Source organism: Narcine bancroftii, chromosome 3 (genome assembly GCF_036971445.1).
Source record: "Narcine bancroftii isolate sNarBan1 chromosome 3, sNarBan1.hap1, whole genome shotgun sequence".
NCBI classification, from domain to species: Eukaryota; Metazoa; Chordata; class Chondrichthyes; order Torpediniformes; family Narcinidae; genus Narcine; species Narcine bancroftii.
The window spans coordinates 337,165,974-337,181,017 of record NC_091471.1 but is presented as its reverse complement, the minus strand read 5'-3'; the positions used below and the strand labels follow the sequence as shown (position 1 = coordinate 337,181,017).

Below are 15,044 nucleotides of genomic sequence, written 5' to 3'. Positions count from 1 at the left end.
CCTGACTGCGATCTCCAGCAGCCCACAGCCACCATGGGTTCCTTGTCTCGAGTCACCAGCAGCACGCTACGTGTGGTTCCTTCAGCCGTAGAACCCCTCACTGGTCCACCGCTGTGGTCACAGTCCCGTGGGTCATCTCCTCTGCCTTTCCTCAAACTGTATTTTGGTGTCCTACGTCAGATCTCCGCTTTCCAGGAGTTTGCAACCCCTCGTGGCTGCAACCAATCAGGGGTGCCTCCATCTTGGGCACAGACTCAGTGGTCACAGGATTTTAAATAAAACCATCGTTGGCTCCTCTAGATTATTTAAAGCCTGTTTAGACCTGATGGCAGTTGGACTTGGTGGTTGGACCCTATGGGAGTGCTGTATCTCTGCCGGTCTGCTCCAGTAGCAGCGCTGCCATTACAGAAGCTTTGGCATCACTACCATTCTCACTCCGCAGCCTCTATCCTCAAGGATCCCCACCACCCAGGCCATGCTCTTTTCACTCTGCTGCTATTGGCAAAAAAGGTACAGGAGCCTAAAGATGAACTCTAGCGGAACAAGGATGATCCTCTGCCATCAGATTTTTGAATGAATAATGAACACAAACATCGCCTCACTTTCTCTTATTTTTCTCATTAATAAATTAATTTTTTAAAACATAATTTTATACCATATTTGTACTGTAATGCTTCTGCAAAACGAATTTCATGACATGTTCCTGACAAATTCTGATTCTGAAGAGACTCTTGCTTCCATTTCTCTCATTTTTAGTGACGCTGGGCATTGCTGGATATCATACTGTGACAATAAAAGAAACCTTTGAACATGCTGTGCCAAATGTTTTTTTTTCCTAAAATATTCTGTATTTTATTTCTGAAGCAAATTTTAAGTTTCTAGAAGCAGCTGATTTTTTTGATGCATGTTATCTTAGGATTTTGTTTTCTGCTTTTGTAAGAGCTGGTTTTCCAGAACTACCAGTAATTTAGAATATTGGAATTTGTCTTGTAATGCTAATAAATGCAACTTCTTTTGTATATTATTTCCTTTTAGTCTTGTATTACTTTCTCTAGGAAGATGTCATGCCATATGTTCTCATAACTAAAAATAAACCATGCTAAATTATTAATGTCATTATAATCTGCTTATAATGACTTGATTCAATTAAAAAAAGATCCACTGGGATAAATTGCATTTAACTCAGAAATTTGAGAAACTAACGAGAGCTTTGTAATGGGTAGACATCTGTAAGGGAGATAATAAATGCTAGAGAGATACCAGAAAATTGAAATGAGCAAGTATAAATTTAGATTTTAAAAAGATAGCAAAGCAAATATTCAGGCAAGAGTTCAGAGGCTGCTCCCTTGCAAAAGGTTAAAGAGCTTTGAGAGCAAGTTTGAGAAACTCTGCTCAATCTCATTCAGGGACTCATTTTAAGAGCTCTTTTTTGTGCACTTTATTGCTTTTTGAAATTCTCCCTGTATTGCACAGTCATTTTGTTTACATTCGTTATCTGTTTACAGTTCTTGTTTACATGTGTACATTGTGTACAGTTTTGTGGCACTCCCAAATAAGTGGTAATTTTGCCTCGCTCACAGGAAGAAGAATCTCAGGGTTGTATGTGATGTCATATATGTACTCTTGACAATAAATCTGAAATCTAATCTGAATCTTTTTTAACGATTTTAGTATTTTAGAAGTGAGATGTGTAAAAATGCAACTTTCATGGAAAGGAAAAAGACTTGCTGTTTTGGGCCTGAGCTCTTCTTCATGTGTGTTGGGTATTACAGAGAGCAGTGAGAGGGGGCTCACAGAACTCCCTCTGAAGGGAGGAGGAGCACTTTCAGGGTAGGCCTCTTGCAACCAGACTCCACAGTGGAGCAGCCTTTTTCTTTCCATGATACTGCATGACCTGCTGAGTTTCTCCAGCACTTCTATGTAATGCACTAGACCCCAGCATCTGCAGATTTCTTGTTTTATTAGTGAAAGTTAGGACCTGGCTTGCACAATTATCAAAATGCATGGTAAAAGCAAACTTTAAAATGAATTGGGATGGAGAAACCAATTTGAGGGGGATTTGTAACCAATGTCAAACATTCTCGTTTGGAATAATTTTATGAACACCAGGTATAGAATTGTTAGATGTGGAAAGTTGTAAGGTCTTCTGGCAGATGAGCCAAAATAAACTGTCTGCTTTCATTCATTGGTCTCCTTATTCTTGAGCCATATATTAAATAGTTTATCTTGGTGTTAAATACTTTAAGTACTTTAACCTGCCAGAGGTAGCGCCAAAGGAGACAGTGGTACGGAAGGAGAAGAAGGGGAACAAGGTGGTCATTGGGGACTCCATCGTTAGGGGAACGGACAGAAGATTCTGCGAACCTGACAAGTGTTCCCGTATGGTGTGTTGCCTCCCAGGAGCCAGGGTACGTGACGTCTCGGATAGGGTTCAGAGTATCCTGGGGGCGGGAAGGAGACCGGCCAGAGGTCCTGATACACGTGGGCACAAATGACATAGATAGATTGAAGGAGGAGATCCTGAAGAGAGACTACCGTGAGCTCGGAAGGAGGTTGAGAAGCAGGACCTCCAGGATTGTAATCTCGGGGCTGCTTCCTGTACTGTGCGAGGGTGGGGGCAAGAATAATAAAATAAAGAGGTTAAACGTGTGGCTGAGGGAATGGTGCAGAGTGCAGGGATTCAGGTTCATTGACCATTGGGATCTCTTCTGGGAAAGACGGGACCTATACAGGAGGGATGGTTTACACCTGAATGCGAAGGGTGCCAATATACTGGCAGTTAGGTTTAATAAAGCTGTCGGAGCTGATTTAAACTAATTTGGCAGGGGGAAGGGAACAGGACTGATAGGGAAGTAGATAGGAGAGAGAATATAGGGGTGGTTCCGATAGACGGTGAAACAATAAGGAATAAGGGAGCTAAAAGTGATAGGAGAATAAGAACGAATGCACCAAGAACCAAGGTGGAGGGAGAAAGGAGGTATGGCATCAAGGTATTGTGTATGAATGCAAGGAGTGTAAGGAATAAAATGGATGAGCTTGAGGCGCAAATGGCAATGGGAGGTTATGACATTGTCGGAATAATGGAGACATGGCTGCGGGAAGGGCAGGATTGGGAAATAAATGTTCCAGGGTACACGTCCTTTAGAAAGGACAGAAAGTTAAGAAGAGGAGGTGGGGTAGCTCTGTTGGTAAGAAATGAGATTCAGGCGTTTGAAAGGAAGGACATTGAAACAGGTGAGGTAGAGTCTGTTTGGATTGAATTAAGAAATTGCAAGGGCAAGAGGAATATAATGGGGGTCATTTACAGGCCTCCGAAAAGTAGCTCAGATATCGGTAGTAGTATAAATCAGGAATTAAGAGTGGCATGTCAAAGTGGTAGCAATACGGTAGTTATGGGGGACTTCAACATGAAGGTGGTCTGGGATAATCAGACAGGGGCAGGAACACAAGAGAGCGAGTTTATAGAATGTCTACGAGATACTTTCTTGGAACAGCTAGTGGAGGAACCTACCAGGGGGAAGTCGATTCTGGACTGGGTGCTGTGCAGTGACGCAGACTTAATAAGTGACCTTGATGTAGGGGAGCCATTAGGGAATAGTGACCATGGTATGGTTACTTTTAAGCTGCAATTAGAAAGGGAAATGGAAAGGAAGTCGGAAGCATCTGTACTTCAGTTAAATAAAGGGAATTTTGCAGCTATGAGGGAGGAGCTGTCCAAAATAAAATGGGAAGATACACTAGCTGGGAGGACAACTGGGGAAAAATGGCAGGTTTTTATGGACATTTTTCACAGGATTCAGGACAAATTTATTCCAAAGTGGAGGAAAGGCTCTAGGAGATGCAAATGGCAGCCCTGGCTAACTAAGGAAATCAAGTGCATTATCAAGTCCAAAGGGAGTAATTATAAGATAGCGAAGCGGAGTGGGAAATTAGAGGATTGGGAAAGCTTCAAAGAACATCAGAGGGTAACTAAGAAAGCCATAAGAGACGGGAAAATGAAGTACGAGAGGAAATTAGCAGTTAATATTGCGGAGGATAGCAAAAGCTTTTTTAAGTATGTGAAGAGGAAGAAATTAGTTCGGTCTAAAATTGGCCCTTTGAAAATGGGCAAGGGTGAAATTATTACCGGAAACAAGGAGATGGCAGAGGAATTTAACAAATACTTTGCAACTGTCTTCACCAAGGAGGATATAGGTTATAGTCAGTTAGGGGGTAGTGGTCATGTGGTACCAAGAGACTTGGGGAACTTTACTGGGGAGGTAGGGGATCTAATGGATATCCGGATCCAGAAGCAGGAGGTTATGAGTAAATTGTTGGGACTGAGGGCTGATAAATCCCCAGGGCCTGATGGGCTGCATCCTAGGGTGCTTAAAGAGGTGGCTATGGAAATTGTGGAGGCACTGGTCGACATTTTCCAAAGTTCCATAGATTCCGGGGAGGTCCCTGAGGATTGGAGAGTGGCTGATGTGGTGCCGCTTTTTAAGAAAGGAGGGAGGGAGAAAACGGGAAATTATAGACCGGTTAGCCTGACATCAGTGGTGGGGAAGATATTGGAGTCCATCATAAAAGGAGAAATAGCAGAACACTTAGTCAGTAATAATAGTATAAGGGCTAGTCAGCATGGATTCCTTAAGGGTAAGTCATGCTTGACTAACCTTCTGGAATTTTTTGAGGATGTGACAAAGAGGGTGGACTCGGGAGAGCCAGTGGATGTGGTGTATTTGGACTTCCAGAAGGCCTTTGATAAGGTACCGCACGGGAGTCTAGTGGGCAAGATCATGGAGCATGGTATTGGAGGTAAGGTGCTGACATGGATAGGAAATTGGTTAGGAAATAGGAAACAAAGGGTTGGAGTAAATGGGTCTTTTTCAGAATGGCAGGATGTGACGAGTGGAGTGCCTCAGGGATCGGTGTTGGGTCCTCAGTTGTTTGTAATTTATGTTAATGATTTGGATGAGGGGATTATAAATAACATGAGGAAATTTGCAGATGACACTAAACTGGGTGGCGGTGTGGGGTGTGAGGAGGATGTAAGGAAAATGCAGAGGGACTTGAACAGGCTGGAGGAGTGGGTGGCTAAATGGAAGATGAATTTCAATGTGAACAAATGTGAGGTTATTCATTTTGGGGGAAGTAATAGGAAAGCTGAGTATTATTTAAATGGAGACAAGCTAGGGAGTGGGGAAGTGCAAATGGATCTGGGTGTACTTGTTCAGAAAGCTGTGAAGAAGGCAAATGGAATGTTGGCTTTCATAAAGAGGGGATTGGAGTATAGGAACAGAGACGCCCTTCTGCAGTTATACAGGGCCCTGGTGAGACCCCACCTGGAGTATTGCGTCCAGTTCTGGTCTCCAAACTTGAGGAAGGACATACTAGCTATAGAGGGTGTGCAGCGCAGATTTACAAGGTTAGTTCCAGGGATGGCAGGGTTGTCATATGCAGCAAGGCTAGAAAAACTGGACTTGTATCCATTGGAGTTTAGAAGGATGAGGGGGGACATGATTGAGGTATACAAAATCATCAGGGGGATAGACAAGGTGAAGTCTGATTACTTGTTCCCAATGATGGGGGAGACAAGGACTAGAGGGCATAGTTTAAGAATACAGGGTAGGCCCTTTAGGACGGAGATGAGAAAGCATTTTTTTACCCAGAGAAGTGTGAATCTGTGGAATGCTCTGCCACAGAGGGTGGTAGAGGCGGATTCGCTGACTATGTTCAAAAGAGAGTTAGATAAGACTCTTGTGGGTAACGGAGTTAAGGGTTATGGGGATAAGGCTGGAAAGGGGTACTGATGGTAATGATCAGCCATGATCTAAAATGGCGGTGCTGGCCCGACGGGCCAAATGGCCTACTCCAGCTCCTATTGTCTATTGTCTATTGTGATGATGTGTGAACTCGAATGTTGAATAAACATCAGAACTCAACCTTTAGCTGAAAAAGAATGTGGTTTATTGTCTCGTGTTTCTCAAATTTTTATTTGATCTTTGTCTAATCTGGTAAATCATGTTAGGTTTTGCTCCTAGTTGGTTAGGTTAAATGAACCTTCATGCTGTAAATTTTAGATTGAAAATACTTAATTCTTGGTGCTTTTTGTTATAGGCTAAACCCATCTACGGAGGCTGGCTCTGTTTGGCACCTGAAGGCACAGATTTTGACAATCCGATGCAGAGATCTAGGGTAAGTTTCCAAATCTGTCTTTGTAATTTATTTAATTAAAAAAAATAAACTGCAGATACTGGAAATAATCAGTTAAGACTAAAACTCAGGATTATCAGAATCAGGATTTATTGTAATGAAAAAGTCATGAAATTCTGTGTTTTGCACAGCATCATAATGCAAATGTACAAAGTTACTAATTTTTTTAAATTTATCGCAATAGTGTATGAAAAGAAGGCAGTGTATTTGGTTCATTGATTATTCAGGAATCTAATGGCAGCAGGGAAGAAGTGTCCATGTACCACTGAATGCTAATTTTTAGGCTCCTGTACATTTTACCCAATGGTAACAGAGTGAAGAAGGCATGGCCTGGATGGTGGGGATCTTTGAGGATAGAGGCTGCTATTTTTTTAAGATTGCGCCTCATTGAGATGGGGTCCTTACAACTCTCCTGGGGGCCATAGCCTTGTTTTCTTTTCACCTCACATAACATAACTTTTTAAAAATTTTTTTAATGTTGTCAGTAGGAGTGAAGTATAGTAGAAACCAAAACTTGACTGCTTCATAGGGAAGGGAGCCTTAAAAACGAAGCAGAATCTTGGGGGTGGGGGAGGGGGAGAGCAAAGGCAATAAAAAGATTGAGAACGTCTAATTTAGGGATCTTATTTTTTTCAGTAGTACATTTTTACTTGTAATTATTTTGTGCTCCTCTCTTTTACAACTTATTTTTCTCCAAGATATTTTTGGAGTTCTCCCCAATCTAATTTCACTGATCTCAACTTGAATAGGGCCTTTATTAACTTGCTAATCTTTTCTTTTTGCAGGTCTGCAGAAATTTTTAATGACGTATTTGTTTCTCACTCCTGGCCACTTTCACTTTCAACTTTTTTGTCAATGATCCTTCTTTGTTGAATTCTTATTCTTTTCCTCACACCTAATTCTCAATCAAGCAGCTCTTTTTGGATAATTATTACGAGCAGTGTTATTTTTTTCCTTGCTTAAAATAATCAACTAAGTTTATTTCAATATTTGATCTAAAATGACCTGATCCTTTGTTTTTTAAATATTATTTCTGGAAAAAAATTGTCCTGCTCAAAACTTTACTCATTGAATACATAGGTTAAAACCTAAGTCAAAGGAACAGATGAAAAACAGAATGTAGTTCAGGCTCTTGAGCCTATGATTATATTTGTTGAGAACATGACAGTCTCTGTCATATTGTCTAATCACTACCTGACTTTCTTCTTGGGCTTTTGCCACCAGTTGGGGGATTAGTTTTTCTATTGATATCTGTGCAAAATCCATGTTCATGCATCCATGTCAGAATCAGAATTTAGCATAAGAATCAAAATTTATTGTCACGAGCATGTTATGAAATTTGTCGTTTTGCTGCAGCTTCCCTGTGCAAACATTAATATAAACATTTCAAAATAAATAAAAATGTTGCAAGAAAAAGACAAGGCGAGGTAATGTCTGTGGTTCATTGTTCATTCAAAAATCTGATGGCAGAGGGGAAGAAGCTGTCCACGTGCTGCTGAATGCTCGACTTCAGGCTCCTGCACCTTTTACCTGATGGTAGCAGAATGAAGAGGGGATAGCCTGGGTGGTGGGGGTCCTTGAGGAATAGAGGCTGCTTTCTTAAGACACTGCCATGTCACCTCGCATTGAATAAGGATTTGTGATAATTTCTTTTGAATACCTTTCCTTGCTATATTGTTTTTGTATTGAATTGTTTTTTAATTGGTATATCGAGAAATTTCAAACTTGATGAACACAATATAAATGGAAACAGCATGATGAGCTTGTCAACCTTATCCATTTTGCTATCAATTTCTATCTGAACCAAGTTCACTTGGTCCAACTCTGGCAACTCTCTCTCTTCCCCCCTTTCTCAATCTCTCTGTCTCTATTTCAGGGAACAAACTATCTATAGTTATCTTGACAACACTTTCTTCCCCCCTTGTCTCCTGCAAGGATTCTATTCCTTCCAGTTCCTTCATCTCTGCTGCATCTGTTCCCAGGATGAGGCCTTTCATTCTACACAAAGTCCTGGAACAGCAAAGCTGCATATATGTGGATGATCTTTATCGACTACAGTTTGGCATTTAACGCCACCATCCCCTCTAAATTTCAAGAACTGGGACTCAACACCATACTGTGGAATTAGTTCCTTGATGTTCTCACCTCAAGAGCACAATCAATAAGAACTTCTCCACAATTTCCATCACCTTACACCTATGACTGTGTGGCTCGGTATGAATTTACCAACAATACCACGGTAATGGGTTGCATGAAGAAAGGGGATGAATCAGCATGCAGGATGGAGATTGAAAAGGGAGACTAAATGGTGCACCTACAACAACCTTGCACTCACTCTCACCAAAACTAAGGAACTGATAGTTGACTTCAGGAAAAGAAAGCCAGAGGTACACAATCCAGTGATCATTGGGGGAATCAGGTGGAAAGAATGATCAAATTTAAATTCTTGGGAGTCACTGTCTTGGAGGATTTTTCCTGAACCCAACACACCAATGGTCCCATGAAGAAAGGACATCAACGTCTCTTCTTCCTCAGGAGTCTGCAGAGGTTTGGTATAATACCAGAAACCCTGGCAAATTTCCTCAGAAGTATGGTGGAAAGTGCATCACAGTTTGGTATGGAAACACCAATACCCGAGTGTAAAGCCCTCCAAAGGTTAGTGGACGCAGCCCAAGACATCACAGGTAAAATCCTTCCCCATGATTGAGTACATCTAAAAGGAATGCTGTCGTCGGAGAACAGCATCAATCATCTCAAAGACCCACACCACCCAGCACACGCTCTGTTTTCGCTACTGCCATCAGGAAAGATGTACAGGTGCCACAAGATTCACACCACTAGATTCAGGAACAGCCGCTACCCCTCCACCATCAGACTCCTCAACGACAAACTCAATCAGGGACACATTTAAGGACTCTTACTTGTGCACTTTATTCATTTTCTTTTTGTTCTCTCTGTGTTGCTCAGTCAGTTTGTTTATATTTTTTACGTTTACAGTTCTTTGTATATATGTTTTTTACTGTTTATTTTTTGCACTACCAATTTGTGGTAATTCTGCCGTACCCGCAGGAAAAAGGAATCTCAGGGTTGTATTTGCGGAAACTGCCAAAATGTTTGGCCTGGAAGTCAGCCTGAAGAAAACTGAGGTCCTCCATCAGCCAGCTCCCCACCATGACTACCAGCCCCCCCACATCTCCATTGGGCACACTGAACTCAAAACGGTCAACCAGTTTACCTATCTCGGCTGCACCATTTCATCGGATGCAAGGATCGATAACGAGATAGACAACAGACTCGCCAAGGCAAATAGCGCCTTTGGAAGACTACACAAAAGAGTCTGGAAAAACAACCAACTGAAAAACCTCACAAAGATTAGCGTATACAGAGCCCTTGTCATACCCTCACTCCTGTTCGGCTCCGAATCATGGGTCCTCTACCGGCATCACCTACAGCTCCTAGAACGCTTCCACCAGCGTTGTCTCCGCTCCATCCTCAACATTCATTGGAGCGACTTCATCCCTAACATCGAAGTACTCGAGATGGCAGAGGCCGAGAGCATCGAATCCACGCTGCTGAAGATCCAACTGCTCTGGGTAGGTCACGTCTCCAGAATGGAGGACCATCGCCTTCCCAAGATCGTGTTATATGGCGAGCTCTCCACTGGCCACTGTGACAAGAGGTGCACCAAAGAAGAGGTACAAGGACTGCCTAAAGAAATCTCTTGGTGCTTGCCACATTGACCACCGCCAGTGGGCTGATATCGTCTCCAACCGTGCATCTTGGCGCCTCACAGTTCGGCGGGCAGCAACCTCCTTTGAAGAAGACCGCAGAGCCCACCTCACTGACAAAAGACAAAGGAGGAAAAACCCAACACCCAACCCCAACCCACCAATTTTCCACTGCAACCGCTGCAACCGTGTCTGCCTGTCCCGCGTCAGACCTGTCAGCCACAAACGAGCCTGCAGCTGACGTGGACATTACCCCTCCATAAATCTTCGTCCGCGAAGCCAAGCCAAAGAATAATTCTGACAATAAATCTGAAATCAGTACCCGTGGACCACAGGGCTGAATTCTTAACTCCCTGTTCTACTCACTTTACACTGTGGCTCGGTATGATAATAACAGCATCTACAAATCCATTGATGATATCACAGTAGTGGGTTGTATAAAGAAAGGTGATGAGTCAGCATACAGAAGGGAGATTGAAAACTTGGCTGATAGGTGCATCAACAACAACGTCACGTTTATTAACCCTTTTCAACTGGCCATGCAATAAATTGGCTGTTCAACAAAATGGTTCAAGGAGTAGTTTTTTGCCTTTCACACTGGACCAATGTTATCTGGTTCTCTGTGCCCTTTAACACTCACCACTCAGCGTCCCAGAGCAGAGGGGCGCCTATTCTCCACCAGTGGCATCCTGAGTGATGCATCGAATGATGGTGGAGCTGCTCTCCCAGAATTCCGTGCAGCAGAAAAACCCCTTCATGAATGCTCCATTAATATACCCCTGTTATTATTGCCAAGGTACACTTGGACACAGTGGCTTTAAAGGAAAAGGTGGTTAGTTACTCTCGCTCTCCTTGATTGTTGCATGTATCTACTTTGTGGTGAGTCTGTGACTTTCCCACACTTGCTATAAATTGTGCGTGTATGTGTTTTATTGCCACTACCACTTTCCTACGGTCCTTTATAAATTGTGCATGTATGTTTTATTAAATTGTGTGTGTATTTTCCAATCTCTTATTTGTATGTGTTTTATTTCTGCCTCGATTTTCTGATTCTGGAATAGGTTTATTTAGGTCAGCACAGCAACATGGGCTCATTCTGTGCTGTACATAATGCTTAATTATGTTTTAATTAGCCATGATTAATTTTGTTTAAACACAAGTACATAATAAACTGATCAGGATTGAATACAAAGTTTATACCTTTTTAATCTTTTGTTTCTTTAATTTTCCTGCACCCATGCAAGTACATCATCAATGGGTCGCTGATTTGTCCCAGGATAGCCCATGTCCCTTTCACACTGGGCTAATAGACATGAAGAGGTCAGATCGCCCTGAGGATGATATACCCTTACTAGGCTCTCCATCCCCAGGGTGATCTGATGCTTGCATACCGATTTGTGAGCATTCACACTGGCACATTAACCAGTAGACTGGGAGTTACTAGGATGAAATGCCAGTGTGAAGGGGGCTAATGCCACTAAGGAGCTGATTGTTCACTTCAGGAAGGGAAAACCAGAGGTGTCTGAACCAGTGATCAGAGGTGAAGAGGCTAAACAAATATGAGTTCTTGGGAGTCACTATCTCAAAGGATCTTTCCTAGACCTAATATACTAATGGTATCGTAAAGAAAGCATGTCAGTACCTCTACTTCCTCAGAAGCTTGCAGAGGTTTGGTATGACATTGGAAACCCTGGCAAATTTCTACAGATGAGTGGTGGAAAGTGTGGTTGCATCACGGTCTGTTATGGGAATACTAATACCCCTGAGCATAAAGCCCTCTAAAAGGTTGTGGACACAGCTGAGGACATTACAGGCAAAACCTTCTCCACTATTGAATACAACTACAGGGAGCGCTGCTGTCAGAGGACATCAGCAATCATCAAAGATCCACACCACCCAGCACACACACTCTGTCCTCGCTGCTGCCATCAGGAAAGTGGCAAAGGTGCAACATGACTCGCACCACTAGGTTCAGGAACAGCTGCTACCCATTTACCATCAGAAGCTTCAACGATGGTCACTCAGAAGGCCCTTTTATAAAGCAAAAAAATCTGAACGTAAAGGCAGAGATTGTCCACCCTCATGTTGGAAGACTTTCATAAATGGTCCGTGAGCGGCTACAAGGCGACGACTCCAATCCCTCTCCAAGGTAGTGCTAGAGGTGGAGCAGTGTGCTCCACCTTGCTGTGTAGAGGTACATCCGCTGCAAGTGACTGGCTAGGACCTGCAACCCATCTGACTTCTCTCATTTTCACTCACGCCTCTCCCTCCATGACCCCTTCAGGCATGGGCTGAGCTGTCAGGGCAGGGGCGACTGGGCTGGCAATGTCATCAGGGGCGGGTTGTGACAGCCTCTGGCACCTCACTTCAGCCTTTGGGGGGTTGCTCGTCTGTGTCAGCAGCTCAATGTATGGCAGAGCAATGGCCATCAACCCTTCCCATAATCCCCAACACAGCTAGAACCATTTTGGGAAGCACAGAGCGGTTCCAGTTGCAGAGGAGATTATGGGTAGGGAAGATTGCCATTTATCTGCCGCGTATTTATGATGGGAGACTCCACAGTAACTGTTGTCCCGCCCGCAGCAGATCTGGATAATTCACTGAGGTGTTGCTTCGCATAAAAGCAGCGCTGGAGCAACCTTTTAGGGCTGCTCCATAAACAGGTTAGTTTTAAAATTTTTATCCGTGTTTGAAGCAGCTTCAAAGCTAAGACCCAACATAAAAACACCTAAAGACTAATTTAAGGATTTTTACTTGTGCACTTTATTGATTTTCTTTTGTTCTCTCTGTATTGCACAGACAGTTCATTTACATTTGTTATCTGTTTACTGTTCTTTTATTTGTTTACACTATGTACCATTTGTTTTTGCTCTATCAATTAGGGGGAATTCTGATGCATCTGCAGGAAAAAGGAATCTCCGGGTTGTATGTGATGTCATTTATGTACTCTGATAATAAATCTGAAAATCAATACCTCTGAGAGTAAAGCCATGTAAAAGGTAGTGGGTACAGCCCAGGAAATTACAGGGAACACCACCCCTGCCATAGAGAACATCTACAGATCTACAGGGAATTCTGCCGTCGGAGGGCAGCAGCAATATTCAAGGATTCACAACACTCAGCACGTGCTCTGTTTTCATTGCTACCATTAGGAAAGAGATATTGGGGCCACAAGAGTTGCATCACCAGGTTCAGGAACAGCTGCCATCCCCTCTACTATCAGACTCTCCAACAATCAGGGACTCTTAAGGACTCTTACTTTTCCACTTCATTGTTTTTTTCCTTCTCGGTAATGCTCAGTCAGTTTGCTTACATTTCATTTTTTTTTAACAAGTGTTTGTTATGTAGTTTTTTGCAATAGTTATGTCTGACCCACAGGAAAAAGAATCTCTGGGTTGTATGTGGTATCATGTATGTACTTTGTCAATAAATCTGAATCTGAAATCCATTCCAGGACATCCAAGTTGTCGTCTCCTTCAGAAAATATAACTTTCCCTTTACTGCTATGAACTCTGTCCTCATCTTTGCCTCCTTCCGCCCCAAGACATAATGAGAACAGAATTCCCTTCATCCTTTTCTACCAGTCTCCACAGCCATCTTATTCTCTGCAATTTCCACTAGGGAATCACACCACCCGACATATCTTTCCCATCTCTCCCTTCTCCACTTCTGTGACTTCAAGTGCTGCACTTGCACCTTTTCCTTCACCACAATTTTCGGGCCCCAAAAAGTTCTTCCAGGTGAGGCAGCACTTCAGGTATGAATCTGTAGGTGTCATTTACTTCATCTGATGCAGCTTCCTTTACATTGGGGGGACTTGATGCAGACTGGGAAATCTTTTCATTGAATACCTTTGTTCTGCTACAACAGCAAAGACCTAGTAGCCAACCACTTCCACACATCATTGCCTCACTGATATGTCTGTCCATGGAGGAGCAACAGTTTGTATTCTGTCTCTGCAATCTCTAACCACATGGCACTGATATTGACTTCTCCAACTTCCATTAACCCTAGCTACTCTGCTACTCTGATCTTTCTATTTCTCTCATCCCTCTCTCTTCTAGTTTCCCAGCCCCTTTCCTTCCTTCTCCTATCAGATCTATTCTTAGACCTCTGCCCTCTCCCTTATCAATACTTGCCTTCTCCCCTCCCACCTGTATCCACCTTTGCCTATTTCTTGTTCATCTGTGCTACTCCCCGCCCTCCCCCCCCCCCAACATCGCCCCTCACATTTTTATTCAGCTTTCTATCTGATTTTCCACTTTGCTGACAAAGGGCTGAGTCCCCAAATAATATTGCCTTTCATTTCCTATGGATGCTACATGACATGCTGAGTTTATCCGGCACTTCACTCTAATGCACAAGACCTCAGCATCTGCACATTTTTTTGTTCACCTATGGGATTGTGAATCTTTGGAATTATGTGTTTAAGAGCTAATTGATTGAGTGTACTAAATAAGAAGATTGGTAGAATCTTGTATATTGAGGGGTATTGGAAAATACCCCATATATTGAGGGGTGCAGGAAAATGGCACCAGATAAAATATCCAAAGTCTTACTGAATGAAAAACAATGGGCTGAATAACTTCATGCTACCTCTTTCTCAATAACTTCAAACAGTTGAATATACAGTGCCCTCCATAATGTTTGGCACAAAGATGCATTTTTTCCTTTATTTTCCCCTGTTCTTCACAAGTTTAAATTTATAATCAAATGATTCATGTGATTGAAGTGTACATTTTAGATTTTATTCAAGGTTATTTATATACATTTTAGTTTGACCATGCAGGAATTACAGCCCTTATATATAATTTTCCCATTTTGAGGCACCATAATATTTGGGACATTTGGCTTCACAGGTGTTTGTGATACTCAAGTATGTTTTAATTGCTTCATTGGTGCTGGTATAAGAGAGCTAGGCTTGCTCCTAAGGTTTTCACCACTTTTGGAGTCTGTAGTTGCCATTTTTCAACACGAGGACCAGAGTTGTGCCAATGTAAGCCCAAGAAGCCATTATGAGGCTGAGAAACAAGAATAAAACAGTAAGAGACATCACCCAAACCTTAGGATGACCAAAATCAACTGTTTGGAATATTATTAAGAAGAAAGAGTGTACTGGTG

General features: G+C 42.5%; 1 protein-coding gene across 2 annotated transcripts in view; it reads left to right on the top strand.

Moving 5' to 3' along the window:
* Positions 1-15,044, top strand: part of LOC138759274 (putative leucine-rich repeat-containing protein DDB_G0290503) — a 257,041-nt gene that overhangs the window by 34,296 nt on the left and 207,701 nt on the right. For both annotated transcript variants that reach the window (XM_069929427.1, XM_069929428.1), the window contains exon 2: positions 6,100-6,177. In XM_069929427.1, coding sequence (XP_069785528.1) covers positions 6,100-6,177 — 78 coding nt within the window. The remainder of the gene's footprint in view (positions 1-6,099; positions 6,178-15,044) is intronic.